General features: G+C 43.7%; 1 protein-coding gene across 1 annotated transcript in view; it reads left to right on the top strand.

Annotated features, from left to right (window-relative positions):
• BIRC6 (baculoviral IAP repeat containing 6) overlaps positions 1 to 15883 on the top strand; it is a 965314-nt gene that overhangs the window by 126718 nt on the left and 822713 nt on the right. The window contains 2 exon segments of the mRNA XM_030196513.1: positions 2431 to 2653; positions 2755 to 2915. Coding sequence (XP_030052373.1) covers positions 2431 to 2653; positions 2755 to 2915 — 384 coding nt within the window.

Genomic DNA, 15883 nt, shown 5'->3' with positions numbered 1-15883 from the left:
AAATAGAATGTTAGGTATTATTAGGAAAGGAATGGAAAACCAAAATGAGGACGTTATAATGTGTTTGTATCGCTCCATGGTGTGACCGTACCTTGAATATTGTGTTCAATTCTGGTCACCGCATCTCCAAGATACAGTAGAATTAGAAAAGGTGCAGAGAAGGGCGACAAAAATGATAAAGGGGATTGGACGACTTCCCTATGAGGAAAGGCTATAGCAGCTTGGGCTCTTCAGCTTGCAGAAAAGACGGCTGAGGGAGATGTGATAGAGGTTTATAAAATAATGAGTGGATTGGAATGGGTAGAAGTGAATCACTTGTTTACTGTTTCCAAAAATACTAGGGCTAGGGGGCATGCAATGAAGCTACAATGTGGTAAATTTAAAACGAAATGGAGTGTAACTAAACTCTGGAATTCGTTGCCAGAGCAGATAGTAAAAGCAGCTTAGCAGGGTTTATGAAAAGGTTTGGATAGCTTCCTAAAAGAAACATCCATAAGTCATTTTTAAAATGGACTTAGGGGAAATCCACTGCTTATTTCTAGGATAAGCAGCTTAAAATGTATTGTACTGTTTTGGGATCTTGCCAGGTACTTATAACCTGGATTGGCCACTGTTAGAAACAGGATGCTGGGCTTGATGAACCTGTGCAGAGACAGTTGAGGTCTACCTTTCATGGAGGAAATTTGCAGAGCTGTGACATGGACATCTGTTCATTCACAGCTCACTACTGTTCCCAATGTGACAGTTGGTCTGTCTCTTCAGTCCTCTATAACCTCTTGAGGAATTAGAATTCAACTCCGTGTTCCCTAAGCCCTTTTCTTTTGTGTTCCAGGCTTCCTTAAAGAAGAAAAATTAAAAAGAGGAAAAGATATATAAACCGCTAATTGTAGCCAAAAATAGGTTGGTGTATGCCTGTTGCCGGCCTTATTTTCCCCCTTTTTTTTTTTTTTCATTGAATGCAGCCTATAGTGGGTAAGGTCCCCTGCTGTGAGAACTTATCTTTTCCTCTGAGAGAACCAATTTAATTAACTGTAGCAAGTGTTTTTTGTGGATAGTAGGATATAGGTCCTCACATAACCCTTCCACCTCCCCAAAGAGTGTTCTTCTCAAACTGGATAACTAGACTGAGGTGGGCCCATGTGACAACAGCAGGCAGAAAGTGGTGTGCATGTGCAGTGAACTGACTCAAAACACATACTAAGCTGGAGAAGCATTCTTGGGTGGGCTCTGTTGATCATCACCCATGCTTTTAAGGATTTGTATATTGCAATCCATGAGAGCAACAGTGACAGATAAGGTTTTCTCTTGGTGGTGGTATTAAGCGAATATTAATTGTCATTGTGATTGAAAATTGACATGACATGATGATGCATGTTTTTGAAGTGTTTGTAGTATTGATATGATGCGGTTTTCATAGTTTTCTCTTATCATTTTTTGCTATATTTATTTTAGTGAAATCAATAACAATAAACCAAATAAGAGAATACAGTGTGTTTAGTATAGAGCTGTTTGGTTTTGTAGATCAGCCAGCTTTGTACATGTAACTTATTCCCTTCCAGTAAAGGAAATATGAGCGTTGAGATATTCAGGAGATTTAGGGTTGCAAAGGGCAAATGATAGTTAATTGGGAAAAATACCAAAGAAGCAGAATTATGTGAAGGTGACCTTAGAGGTCAGAGTTGAAGAATACCAGGTAAGTAAGAGAGAAAATATAAGGCTTTAAGTGATTGGACAAAATTAAGCTTCAGTAATCTGACAAGCACATCTTGTGGCAGTCAGATTTGTTAAGCTTCCACGGAAATGCACAGAAATGCCAGAGAGAGATTTTATTTTCCTTATACTGAAATTTAGACTGATATAAATAAGAATTCAATTTTCTGTAACACTAGGATAAAATAAATTTTATTGTAATCATTTATTTACTCTTATAAATTTAAGCATTGTTATAAAGCAGAAAAACTAAACTCTGGGCTGTATTTTCTTTGCCACAAGGACTTTCGTGTAGTGTCTTATGAATTTGTTTAGCTTCCCTTTAGCGGCAAGAGGATGGCTTTACAAGTGTTTGTTTTGAATTGACCATTATTAACAATGAAATATTTTCCCCTAACCCCACAAAATGGCAATGATTTTTAATAAATGGAAAGTTATTCTTTTTGTTGCAGTACGTCTAGTAGTGCTATAGATATAAGTAGTAGTAGTAGTGTTATCCTGCACTGTAAGTTGCAAGAATAAACGGTCCTGAGCAGTGCAGTGTTTAGTTTTTGCACATAGTGATATATACTTGTAGTTTAAAGCTGTTGTCTTAAAGGTTACATTTCTCTTCTTGAAACATAGTATAATGAATTATTGTCAAGATTTTGTCAGTAAGCTACCTAGCCTGCAATTTTTGTTTTGCAGTGAAAATTTATTTACCTTTTTATGTCCTTTTAGGTCAGAGCATGAGAGACATTCACCAAACTGTCCGTTCGTGAAAGGTGAACATACCCAGAATGTACCTTTGTCGGTCACTCTGGCAACTTGTCCTGCACAGTTTCCTTGTACAGATGGTTCAGACAGGATTTCTTGCTTTGGTGGCGGAAGCTGTCCTCATTTTTTAGCTGCAGCAACAAAGCGAGGGAAAATCTGTATATGGGATGTTTCCAAACTTATGAAGGTAGTTTGTTCACTTTTTTTTTTTTTTTAAGAAAAATCTGTAGTACCTTCTAAAGTTTGTTCAAATTTTGTGACAGAATCCTTACTTCTTGGTTTATTTAGGTGCACCTAAAGTTTGAGATCAATGCTTATGATCCAGCAATTATCCAGCAGCTAGTATTAACAGGAGAGCAGACTACTGCAGTTGAATCAAGGAGACCTACATTGACATGGCTAGATGATTCTTTCATCTGCTCAGATATCCCCAAGTTGGAAGGAGACAGGTATGTTGAGAGTAATGGCTGACAAGACCTGTTCTCTGGGAACCCTAACTTTTCAAACTTTCAGGATAGCCACAAAAAATATTAGTATGTATTGTATTATATGCTGATATGTCCAACGGTGGATATCCTGAAAACTTGGTAAACTTGAAGGTAGTGTGGGAATTCCTCATGAGTACAACTTTTTTCCTTTTTTAATGTAGGAGGGAATGTTGTATACATTTTTTTGAAATGCCAATATGAAATACATTTAACTTGGGGAGGTGTAGTGGGATGTTGAAGAAACTGAAAGGAATTTCAGACATAGATGTGAGCCTTTCTAATGTTGAGCTGCCTGTAGCTTCCCTTAATTTTTTTTCTGTGTACATGGTGTCAGCTCCACCTTGTAAAGCAATTTTCCTTATTTCATGACATTATCCTTTATCATTCATTTGACTTAGATACAAAACTAGTATCATAAACGTCCAGAGACAGGAAAATAGAGTGGCCTAGTGGTTAGGGTGGTGGACTTTGGTCCTGGGGAACTGAGTTTGATTCCCACTTCAGGCACAGGCAGCTCCTTGTGACTCTGGGCAAGTCACTTAACCCTCCACTACCCCATGTAAGCCGCATTGAACCTGCCATGAGTGGGAAAGCGCGGGGTACAAATGTAACAAAAAAATAGAAAAAACCCTGAGTATAACTAACCATGAAATAATGCTGAAAAGGCATTCGCTAAATATAAATAAAATAGCTATCTTTATGTGCAGCATCCTTTAATAAAAAAATGCACCACGGGGGATCACGTGGTGCTATGAGCTAAGCAGCAGTCGGTTGCTTGGGCTCCGGAACCCTCACCCGCAATTAGCATAAATTAAAGATTGCAGCCGAAATATTTTTTGCAGCGAAGTGTGTGAACCCCACATGGGTAGATATCTCCGCAGCACACCCGCGACAAAAGCGCTGAAGACCACTAAAAAAGAGAAAATTAAAGTCGCGGTCGGCGAAAACAAAATGGCGGACGGCGCACACGAGGCTCCGGTGGTGTTCTCGGAGGCCCAGCTGGAACAACTCACCTCCGCAATGACAAGAGCGTGGGAGCCTAAATGGGCAGTGCTCGATAGAAAGCTGGAAGGGATCCAAACCACGCTGGCAGGTCTGCAAACCCGCGTGAGCGACGCGGAAGTGCGAATAGCGGCGATGGAGGATGAGGCGCGTGCTTACGGGCCGGACATAACCAACCTGCAACAGCAGATGGAAACACATGCCTCCAAGTTGGAAGATCTGGAGAATCGTTCCCGCAGAAACAATATACGTCTGGTGGGACTCCCTGAATCGCTCCCGGAACGTAATCTGGAGGTATGGCTGGAGACGTGGCTATCGAAGGAACTGGCCCTAACAGATTCTATGGGGCCAGTGGTGGTGGAGCGGGCCCACCGAGTGGGGAGAAAGATGGAGGCGCAGGGAAGACCTCGAGTTGTGGTAGCCAAGCTGTTAAACTACAGGCACAAGCAAGAAATCCTACAAGGCTTTCGCATGAAGAGGGAGACTTTCAAATATAACAGGAGGAACGTCTTAATATTCCAAGATTTCTCAACTGAGGTGCAAGCAAAGCGTAAGCAGTTCCACCCATTGTGCACTGCGTTAATCAGCAAAAAAATCCGCTTTGCTCTACAATATCCAGCACAATTGAAGGTGCAGCTACAAGACCAATGGCATACGTTTCCGACCGTGGAGGCCGCACGAAAATTCCTCCGGGACAAGGACATCACTACTACTACTACTAACTAGCATTTCTAAAGCGCTACTAGGGTTACGCAGCGCTGTACAATTTAAACATAGAAGGACGGTCCCTGCTCAAAGAGCTTACAATCTAAAGACAAGAGAGCAATCTAAAGACAAGTGAACAATCTAGAGGACGAGTGAACAGTTAATCTGATAGGGTGGATAGATTGAGGCATGGGTAAGGCAGGGAAAGGGATGACCCATGTGCCTTCAAAATGTAGCTGCTATAGCCTCTAACACCCCGGCTAACAACTGGCAAGCCAGGAGCCACCCCCAGGCAGAATTTTGATGGAGCTCGAAGAAGCTGCAGGACACAAGATAACAGGCCTTAACACAGAGGGGGCACAGAGTTTGGACTATACGTGAGTAGAGAGAAAAGCAATCTACACATATTTGAGTATGGCGGGTGGGGGTCACTAGCCGAATAGCGTGATTCAGTTCCATAACTAGGTTGGGCCTAGAGTATGGAAAGGGTGGTAGATAAAAGGAAGCATGGGAGGGTGGGTTCGGGTGGGGGAAATGGTAGATGGAACGGGAGGTTATTAAATATCACCAGATTAAACGTGCAAAGAAGATGGAGATATATGAAGTTAGTTGGTATAGGTACACAAAAGGAAGATCAGCTGATAATGGGGAGAAGCCAAATAGATGGAAAAGGAGCTCAGGGGTTGGTCGCGCAGGCAGTTTTAGAAACATCATGCCAGCATGGATAATATCATGGAACGTGGGGGAGGATTAGCACCCCCACGAAACGTTACAAGATCTTGCAGGCGGTACAAAGGCACAAAGCAGATATAGCTTGTCTGCAGGAAACGCGGTTGAATGACCAGGAACATACTAAATTGAAAAAGACCTGGTTGGGAGAGTGTTATGCAGTAGCTGCGCAGGGGCGGAGAGGGGGCCTGGCGGTCTTGATTAGGAAAGGGCTCTCGTGCAAAGTTGATGTGTTAACACACGGAGGACAGGGGAGGTATCTTATTTTGAAGATTTGGATACAAGGAGTGGAGTTTATATTGGTAAATGTATATGGCCCTAATGGGTATGTGCCGGGTTTTTATGCGGCCCTGGGAAGCGCCTGCTTGCAGTATAAAACGGCAAAATTGATAGTTGTTGGGGATTTCAATATGGCCTCAGACCCTGAGCTGGATACATCGAGCCCCACCTCTCCACATTACCAAGGACACAGGCGTAAAGATTTCAGTGCCCTCCGGAGAATGTTGGGGTTGGTGGATGCCTGGAGAATCCTGCACCCTGGGGATAGGGAATACACCCACAGATCACGGGCGCATGGCACATTAGCCTGTTTAGATTACATATTGTTGGAGTCCACCGTGTTCCCCTGGGTGCAAGCTGCAGAAGTGGGTCCCGAGGAAGTCTCGGACCATGCGCTGGTGTGGCTGGATATTGCTGTCCCGGCGGATAGGGAAGGGGGTAAGGGATGGCGGTTCCCGGCATATCTGCAAGGAGATGCGCAATTTCAAGCATATCTGCGAGAGAAATGGGACACATATATTACTTACAATGGGGTGCACACAGAAACACAACCGGTTTTTGTTTTGGAATGCTTCCAAGGCAGTGAATACGGGGAGATATTATCGCATACTGTAGTGCCCGGCACAAGCGACAACAAGCTAGTATTTTACATTTAGAGAGAGAATTTCAGAGGGCCAGACGTACGCACATGCGCAAGCTCACTCCTGAGTCCTTAGAAAGATTGAGGGCGGTTCAGGTGGCGCTGAACACCCTTCTGCATGAACGGGAGACACGGTCTGCTATATGCTACAAATATAAGTTAAGTAGATTTGGAAATAAAGCAGGTCCCTTGTTAGTAAGAGATTAAGAACTGGGGGGGGTCTAGGGCCATTGTAGCGGTAAAAAATCAGGCGGGGTCATTGGTTAATTCTAGAGAAGAGATTGCACAGATATTTGACGAGCACTATGCCAAGCTATATGCAGCCGGGCCAACAAGTGAAGTACAAATAACAGAGCAATATTTGAGGAAAGCTGGCCTGGATAGGTTGACCGAAGAGGAGCAAGAGGGATTAAATGCTCCTTTGACCCTAGAGGAATTGAAAAGAACGATTAAGGGGTTAAAGCTCCGATCGGCCCCGGGCCCGGATGGTTACACGGGGGAATACTATAAAATGCTGGCCCCAGAAGCGTTGGTTTCCTTGTTGGAATATTATGAGGGTGTAATAGCTGCGGGCCAGTTCCCTCCATATGCAAATCAGGCATTGATTACATTAATTCCCAAGCCGGGTAGGTCACCAGATAGAGCAGATGCATACAGGCCAATATCACTTCTTAACGTAGATATTAAAATCTTAGCCAAAGTGATGGCCGAAAGACTGGCTGACTGCCTACCTCGTTTAATAGGTACTGAACAAGTAGGATTTGTGAGAGGTCGACAAACTACCCAAAATGTTCGCAGATTACTTTTGGCAATGGCAGTATGCATAGAGAAAGCTGAGCCGGCTTGGGTACTCAGCTTAGACGCGGAAAAAGCGTTTGATCGGGTGCAATGGGGTTACCTGTTTCAGGCGCTTGAACATATGGGTATTACTAGTAAGTTTCTAGAAATAATTAAGGTTCTTTACTGTCACCCCACGGCGCGAGTACTGGTAAATGGCCTGAAGGGTAGTGAATTTAGAATAGAGCGGGGCACTAGGCAAGGTTGCCCCCTCTGTCCCCTGCTGTTCATCCTGGAATTGGAGCCTCTACTGCGCACCCTGAAAGCAGAACAAACAATTGAAGGGGTCCAAGTAGGGGAGCAGTCAATAAAAGTGCTGGCATATGCGGACGATTTGCTGCTAACGTTGACCAACCCACAAAGATCTACAGAGGTCCTATTAGAACACATTAGGCAGTATGGACATATAGCAGGATTTCAGTTAAATTTATCAAAATCGGTGGTACTGCAGATAGGACATGCAGGGGAGGGGGGAGCAAGGGGAGGGCAGATACCTTTCCAGATAGCTCAAGGTAAATTTAAATATTTGGGAGTCCTGGTTTCCGCAGAGAGGAGGGAACTATATGATCTTAATATACAAAGACTGCTAACGGATACAAGAAATAGCCTACAAGCATGGACAGCATTGCCTTTCTCTTTGTTGGGCCGAATAGCCTTATACAACATGATCATTGCCCCGAGGTGGTTATACGTCCTACAAACAATGCTGTTATACCTGAATAAGAAGGACGAGAAAGAGCTGGACAGAATGATTCAACACTACTTATGGCGGGGCAAAAGAGCTCGACTGCTGGTGAGGGTACTATGCGTACCAGCGGAATATGGAGGATTAGGACTGCTGAGCGTGCGGTACTTTAATGTGGCCTGTGGAATGAGACATATAAATGATTGGTTCCGAGGAACAAGTGACTTTTCAGATACTTCTGTGGAACTGAGTTTTACTTTGGGGACCCATTTCAGCAACTATCTGCACTCGACTGGAGTGCCCATCCCGCAGGTCCTACAGCAAGCCCTGATTATGAGAACAGCAGTAGCAGCCTGGAAATGGGTTAGTAGGATGCATCATTTTTCAACAAAGGTCTCGCCATACTTACCCATTTGTGACAACTCGGCCTTTGTACCAGGCAGTATATATGGGGCATTTAGGAAATGGAAAAAGTGGGGATTGGAGTACCTGCTACAGGTGCTAACCCGGGAGGGGCGCATGAAATAGTTCGAGGCCCTGAAAGCAGAATACGGCCTTCTTGATGGAGAACGATTTCACTATGAGCAGTTAAAACATTATGTGACATCTCTGCCCTGGGAGCACCTAGCGGAGGATGTTCAGGAGGAACTTGCGTTGGCTTTCTCCCTGGAGGCCCAACAGAGAGTGCCACTCTCCCATCACCACAGGCACATAAAAGATACTATGCCAAAACCGGATTATAAAACTCTATCTCAGCAGTGGACAACAGACTTAGGGACAGATGTTGCATCAGCGTTGGTGCGGTCTCACGTATTATCACTCAGAAGGGTGACATACCAGTCTACACACTGGGAATTACAGTACAAATTTGTTTTTCGGCTGCATATTCCCCCTAGAAGAGCGTTTTATATGGGTCTGTCGTCCTGGGGGGAGTGCCCGAAGTGTGGAACAGAGGGTGCCAACTTGGGACACATGTTTTGGACATGCAAAAGCATAGAAGGACTCTGGAAGGCCATTATAAACTATGTTAATAAAATCTGGCACCAGCGTTGGAGTTATGATCCGGCTCTACTGTTTGGCCAACCCCAGTTGCGGCAGCCCTTGGCGAGGGGCTTTACAGCATTTGTAGCCAGAACCGTGATAGCTGGCAAACAGATTATCCTAACGGAGTGGTTGGCTACTAAAGCGCCTTCCCTCCAACAGTGGCGGTTGAAAATGCTGTTAATGATGCGGATAGAAAGGGTGGAGATTGTTGACTTTGAATCACAGGCAGGGGAAAAATTTCAGCAATTGTGGGCACCTCTTTGGAATACGTTAACTCCATCAACACGAAGTCATTTATTGAATGTATGAAGAATGTGATATTAGTACAAGGGAGGGGGAATGGGGGGTGGAGTAGGGGGGGATAGAAGGGGGGGGGGGGGAAGAATACCGTCCTCCAGGTTTACTGTGAATTCAGTAAGTTTCTCTGACTCGTCCACTTGAAATACCATTTCCGACACCGGTATCCCACCCAAAACTTTCTTGGTGAAGTCTGAAGCAAAGAATTCATTCAATCTCTCTGCTACGTCTTTGTCATCCATGATCACTCCTTTTACCCCTCGGTCGTCCACAACCCAACCGATTCTCTTGCCAGCTTCCTTCTTTTAATATACCGAAAAAAATTTTTTATTATGTTTTTTTTTTGCCTCTAGTGCTATCTTTTTTTCGTAATCCCTCTCGGCCTTCTTTATCTGTGCCTTGCTTTTGTTTTGACACTCCTTATGTTGCTTCTTGTTATTTTCAGACGGTTCCTTCTTCCATTTTCTGAAGGCGTTTCTTTTAGTCCTAATAGCTTCCTTCACCTCACTTTTCAACCATTCCGGCTGTCTTTTGGACTTCCGTCTTTCTTTTGTAATTCATGGAATATGTTTGGCCTGGGCCTCTAGGATGGTACTGGCCAAACATGTGCTTCTGAACTCCTCTCACCCTCCGCGATTGTCCTGCAGCTTGGGTGCGTCTCCCCATGTCTTTTCATGGGGAAGAGGAAAGCGAAAGCTAGGGAAGTCTTCCCAAGCCCCGGCAGAGACCTTACCCAAAAGCAAGCCTCCTTGGAAAGGTTTGGAGTTTGACTGCTTCAGTTGGGTCTCTTAAATCAGCTTTAGACCACAGCATGGAGTCCTCCCTTGAATACCGCACCTCCTAGACCCAAAAGTATTTTTGCTGCAGTGTGAACGTCAGGTTTGGAGACACCGAAAAAGCTGCCTGATCTTCTGGTGTTTAAGGGGGGACTGGTTGCTGCCTCTTCCCAAGTGGTATCTTCTGAAGTGATTTGAGTGGAGTACAACCCCTCTCTTTGCTTGAGGGTATGTCTTTCTTGTGTCCAGGAGAATGGAAGAAAATTGGAGTCCTTGTGGGATGCCATTTCGGGTCTGCAGACTTCTCGCCTTCAAAGTCTCTCCCTGCTTCCTTCAGGAATTATGTATATTTACTGATACTCTGTCCTATCTAAGGACTTGGGGCAACAGGTTGCCAGAGAAGGCTCCTTCGAGAGTGAGGCGCAAGGACTTCAGATCTTTGTTTCTACTACTGTTAAGGAGAGTAATATTCAGGCTTAGAAGCTTGAATACTTGGGCATTCACCTCAGAAGGAATAACTTGAGGTTTCTGAATTTTTCTAAATACCCACTAATTTGTGCACTGGACATGTTGAAGAAATATTTTCAGGAGATTTTAGGGTTATGAACTGAAGGCTTTCTTCCTATAGTTAGAGCTTTGTCAGGAGCCTTGAGGAATCCTACTGATGGACATCAGTTTGAATTAAATCTTACTGAATTTTTGGAATGCTCTTTAGAAGTAATAATTGAGAGAGCTATGCTTCTGGTGATGTTTGCTCTGGAATAAGAAAGACTGAAGTCCAAAAGACAGCCGTCATGGCTTAACAACCAAGAATTCCTGTCTCCTTTTCGGGGTATCTCTAGTAAAATCTCTCTCCACTGCAACTGTCCCTGACACCTTCAAGCATTCTGTAGTCACACCACTCCTCAAAAAACCTTCACTAGACCCTACCTGTCCCTCCAACTACCGCCCCATTTCCCTTCTGCCCTTCCTTTCCAAGATACTTGAATGCGCTGTTCACAGCCGTTGCCTTGAATTTCTCTCCTCTCATGCCATCCTCGATCCGCTTCAATCCGGCTTTTGCCCTCTACACTCAACAGAAACGGCACTATCTAAAGTCTGTAATGACCTGTTCCTAGCCAAATCCAAAGGTCATTACTCCATCCTCATCCTCCTCGACCTATCCGCTGCTTTTGATACTGTCAATCACAACCTACTTCTTGCCACACTGTCCTCATTTGGGTTCCAGGGCTCTGTCCTCTCCTGGTTCTCCTCTTATCTCTCCCACCGTACCTTCGAAGTATATTCTCATGGATCTTCTTCCACCCCCATCCCGCTCTCTGTTGGAGTTTCTCAGGGATTGGTCCTTGGACCCCTTCTTTTCACAATCTACACCTGTTCCCTGGGCTTGCTGATCTCATCTCATGGTTTCCAATATCATCTTTATGCTGACGACACCCAGCTTTATATCTCCACACCAGACATCACTGCTGAAACCCAGGCCAATGTATCGGCCTGCTTATCTGACTGCTGCCTGGATGTCCAACCGCCACCTGAAACTGAACATGGCCAAAACCGAGCTTATCGTCTTTCCACCCAAACCCACTTCTCATCTCCCTCCACTCTTTCTCAGTTGATAACACCCTCATCCTCCCCGTCTCATCTGCCCGCAACCTCGGAGTTATGTTCGACTCCTCCCTCTCCTTCTCTGCACATATCCAGCAGATAGCCAAAACCTGTCACTTTTCTCTATAACATCAGCAAAATTCGCCCTTTCCTTTCGTCCACTCTCTCATTACCTCTTGACTTGGCTACTGCAACCTACTCCTCACTGGCCTCCCACTTAACCTTCTATTCCCCCTTCAATCCGTTCAGAACTCTGCTGCACATCTTATCTTCCGTCAGGACCGATATGCCCATATCACCCCTCTCCTCAAGTCACTTCACTGGCTTCCGATCAGGTACCGCATACAGTTCAAGCTTCTCCTACTTACCTACAAATGTACTCGATCTGCAGCCCCTCTTTACCTCTCTACCCTCATCTCCCCTTACGTTCCTACCCGAAACCTCCGCTCACAGGCCAAATCCCTCCTCTCAGTACCCTTCTCCACCACCTCCAACTCCAGGCTCCGCCCTTTCTGCCTCCCCTCACCCTATGCTTGGAATAAACTTCCTGAGCCCATATGCTAAGCCCCCTCCCTGCCCATCTTCAAATCTTTGCTCAAAACCCACCTCTTCAATGTTGCCTTCGGGACATAACCTCCTCCTTCGGCACATAACCATTATACCGCCATTCAGGAAATCTAGACTGCCTAACTTGACATTCCGTCCTTTAGATTGTAAGCTCCTTTGAGCAGGGACTGTCCTTTGTTAAACTGTACAGCGCTGCGTAACCCTAGTAGCGCTTTAGAAATGTTAAGTAGTAGTAATGTATAGATGAGCCCAAGAGCTTTGTTTTCATATGATGAAAGTAAAGACAATATTTTTCTTTTGTAATTCGCGGAATATGTTTGGCCTGGGCCTCCAGGATGGTATTTTTGAACAGCGTCCATGCCTGTTGTACAGTTTTTACTCTCTGTTGCCCCCCTAAGGTTTTTTTTTTTTTTTTTTTTTTAACCATTCTCATTTTATCATAGTCTCCTTTTTTAAAAACGATAACATATTTGGCTTCCTGTGTATAGTTACTTCAAGGTTGATATCAAAACTGATCATATTATGATCACTGTTATCAAGCGGGCCCCAGTGCCATAATGTCCCTGATCAGATCATGCGCTCAACTAAGGACCAAGTCTAGAATTTTTCCTTCTCTCGTCGGCTCCTTTTCGTTTTGACTTAAAATTTTTTGCAGATATATGGTATATCTAAATAATGTTAATTGTTTTATTTGATCCCAAGAAATTGTTGGAATTTTTTTGCTTCTAAAGGAGGAGTGGGGAGTATACCTGTTGAGGGTCCTGCTTGATGTAATATTTTGTAAGATTGGCTGTGAGTTTTATTTTCTCCATTTACTTTGTAGTATAATTATTACTTATAGTCATATTTTTCCTTATTAATTTTTTCCTGGAATCTTGGTCCATAAGGTGTTGTGGTCTAAATTGAATTTCTTTTCTTTTCTCCTCTTCTTTTCTAAGTTTAATTTTTTTCTGATGTACTGCTGTTTCCCCCCCCCCCCCCCCCCCCTTTATAAGTTTATTCTGTGGATATAAAGTGTTAAATGCAAATAATTAAAAAAAAAAAAAAGCATCATTTTGAATAGCCAAATCTTTAGGTTAGAGCTCCTGACAGAAATGATAAAAACGATCTCTCATCAAAGAAGGTGGGGTTAATAGATGACTTGCAGCATCCTTGACTTTTAATATATTCCTAACCGCTCTTGCCTTATGCAACTTAAAAGCCAGAAATCTAGCAGCTTTATTACTATATTCATAATGAGTATCTTTCAATCTATTATTGACAAAATGCAATTGCCCAGTATAAATACTATTCAGCTGCAATTTAGCTGCCTGTAACTCTCTAAAAACTGCAAGGGAGCCCCGTTCTTATGGCACTTTTACAGTCTACTAATAGTGGAAAGACATTAGGCCAACAAAGCATGCTGAGCATGAGAATGCTGACTAGCCTTTAGTAAAAAACAAACAACCCCAAATTCTCTGGTTACTTCCTTTAAAGCATCCCAGACCATAGAGAAACTCCGGTATGCATATTAAAGTCTAAATATTGTTTGAGGATAGGACTGTAACCTGCGCAAATCTCATCATTTTGCAAAATCAAATTATTAAACGCGTATATCCGCTCTCGATTCTCCTCATGAAGGGACAGAATGGTAGCCCATACAGGAGCATGATCTTAAATAATAAGATTACCACTTATTAAAAAATAATTAAGGAAGTTAATCAAGTCTAGAGTAGGTATTGTGTATGTGAAAAGAAAATATAGTCCTGAGTAGAGGGGTGACTGAACTGCCAAGCATCATATAATCCCAGACTGTCCATCAATTGACTTAAGGTTCGAGAGAATGTTGGTGGCAAGGGCTATATGATTTAAAGTAGGTTGTATGTTGGCATTGAAATTCCCGGCCATGATTAACTTCTCCTGGACAAATTTGGATAATGCTGTACATAATATAGCACCCCCCCCCCCCCCAAAACAAAACACATCCTGATGGTCATTAGGAGCACAGAACTCAGAGTAACCTCTACCTGATCAAGTAATAAAGAAAAAGATAATGACCTCTTGAATAAGTTGTACCTTTACCTGAACATCAGCATGAATAACACAGCCCCTGCACATTAGAGGCACATATGGCAAAGGGATACTGTGGGTGTGTCTAATATTTTTATTTTTTGTTACATTTGTACCCCGCGCTTTCCCACTCATGGCAGGCTCAATGCGGCGGGCAATGGAGGGTTAAGTAACTTGCTCAGAGTCACAAGGAGCTGCCTGTGCTGGGAATCGAACTCAGTTCCCCAGGACCAAAGTCCACCACCCTAACCACTAGGCCACTCCTCCACTTGTGCTCTGAAATATCTCTTGTAGAAAAACATGTGGCTTAACCCTATGCAATCCTCTAAATAGGGAATGTCTCTTATTAGGGGCGTTCAAGCCCTTAACATTGTAAGCAAGATCAGTTAGGTCAGCACTCATAAAAAAAAATATAAAGAAAAGCATTACAAATTCCCAGTCCCAAGACCCCCCTCCCAATACCAGTCTCCAAAAAAAATTACAACTCTGATCTCTTCCCCACCTTTCTTGCCCCAACCCCACTCCCTATCCAGAACCCTCCCCCGACTCCCATAACCAATCAGCATACACCAGCCAGAAACAGAACACCAGGACTCTTGAATGGATCACCCGAAGGCCTGAGTCCTTGCACCAAATTTTGAACCCGTCCACCCATTCCTCCACCAATAAATAGAAATAAATAAGATTATGTAAGAGTTCCCAATCCCAAACCACCTGAAAGCCCATTCAGGTGGTAACAATCAATGCACAAGAAAGGAAGAGTAAATACAAGACAGCAGCAATATAAAAACCAGCAAACCAATGTCTTCAACACCAAAGAAAGGGAAAGTTCAGGTAGGGCCTGGAGCTTGACTGTTAGGTAGACACTTCCCTTTCTTGCTGGAAGATCTCTGCCACCGTTGTAATCTAGCAAGAGCTACAGGTGGAAGAACACTTGGGGGAGTGAGGTAGCTGCCAAGCCGTCCTCATGTAGAATTTTCCATGCCTCCAAGGTGTGAATGCGATGCATCTTACTTCCAGCAGGAAAGCATATACTGTATGCAAATGGGAAGGCCCCATTGATATTTATTCTTAGCTTTACTCAGATGATCTAAGGCCAGCTTCTTATTGTGGTGCTGAAGCAAAGTATCAGCAGAGATACCCTGAAACACCAGAATGTGAGCCTCATTGTAAAACAACTGTGAAGTCTGATGTACTTTAGCTAGTACTTGCTTTCAGTCTTATAGCAAATCGAGCTATAATATCCTGAGATTCCTTATCCAGAGATTTACTCAAGGCACAGTGAGCCCTCTCCAATTCCGATAGCTGTGGATCTCCATCAGGGCCTAATTACTGTCAGCAGAGTGTGCACACAATCTCGAGGACATCTTCATTATCCACGCCTTCCAGCACCCCTTGAAACAGCATGTTCTTTCTCCGGCCTCTGTTTTCAATGTTGTCCAGTTTATAAAGTAAATACTCTATTGATCAGGGAGCTGTGTGATTTGTACTTGAGAGGTCGACAGTTGATCCGTGTGCTCGTTGACTTTAACCTCTAAGTCTTTCACCCGTCCTCCCATCTCACACAGGTCAGCACTGATTGTATTAATCCGGTCAAAAATCTCCTCTTGAAGTCTTAATCTCATCCCAGACTTCCATTACAAATTACTGAAGTTCATACAAAAGGTTGTGTTTAGGTGCAGCATGATGAGAACCAGCCACTGACACTGCTGAG

This window comes from Microcaecilia unicolor, chromosome 3 (genome assembly GCF_901765095.1).
Source record: "Microcaecilia unicolor chromosome 3, aMicUni1.1, whole genome shotgun sequence".
Lineage (NCBI taxonomy): Eukaryota > Metazoa > Chordata > Amphibia > Gymnophiona > Siphonopidae > Microcaecilia > Microcaecilia unicolor.
Note: the sequence above shows the minus strand (reverse complement) of the source record. Positions and strands in the feature narration are given on the sequence as shown.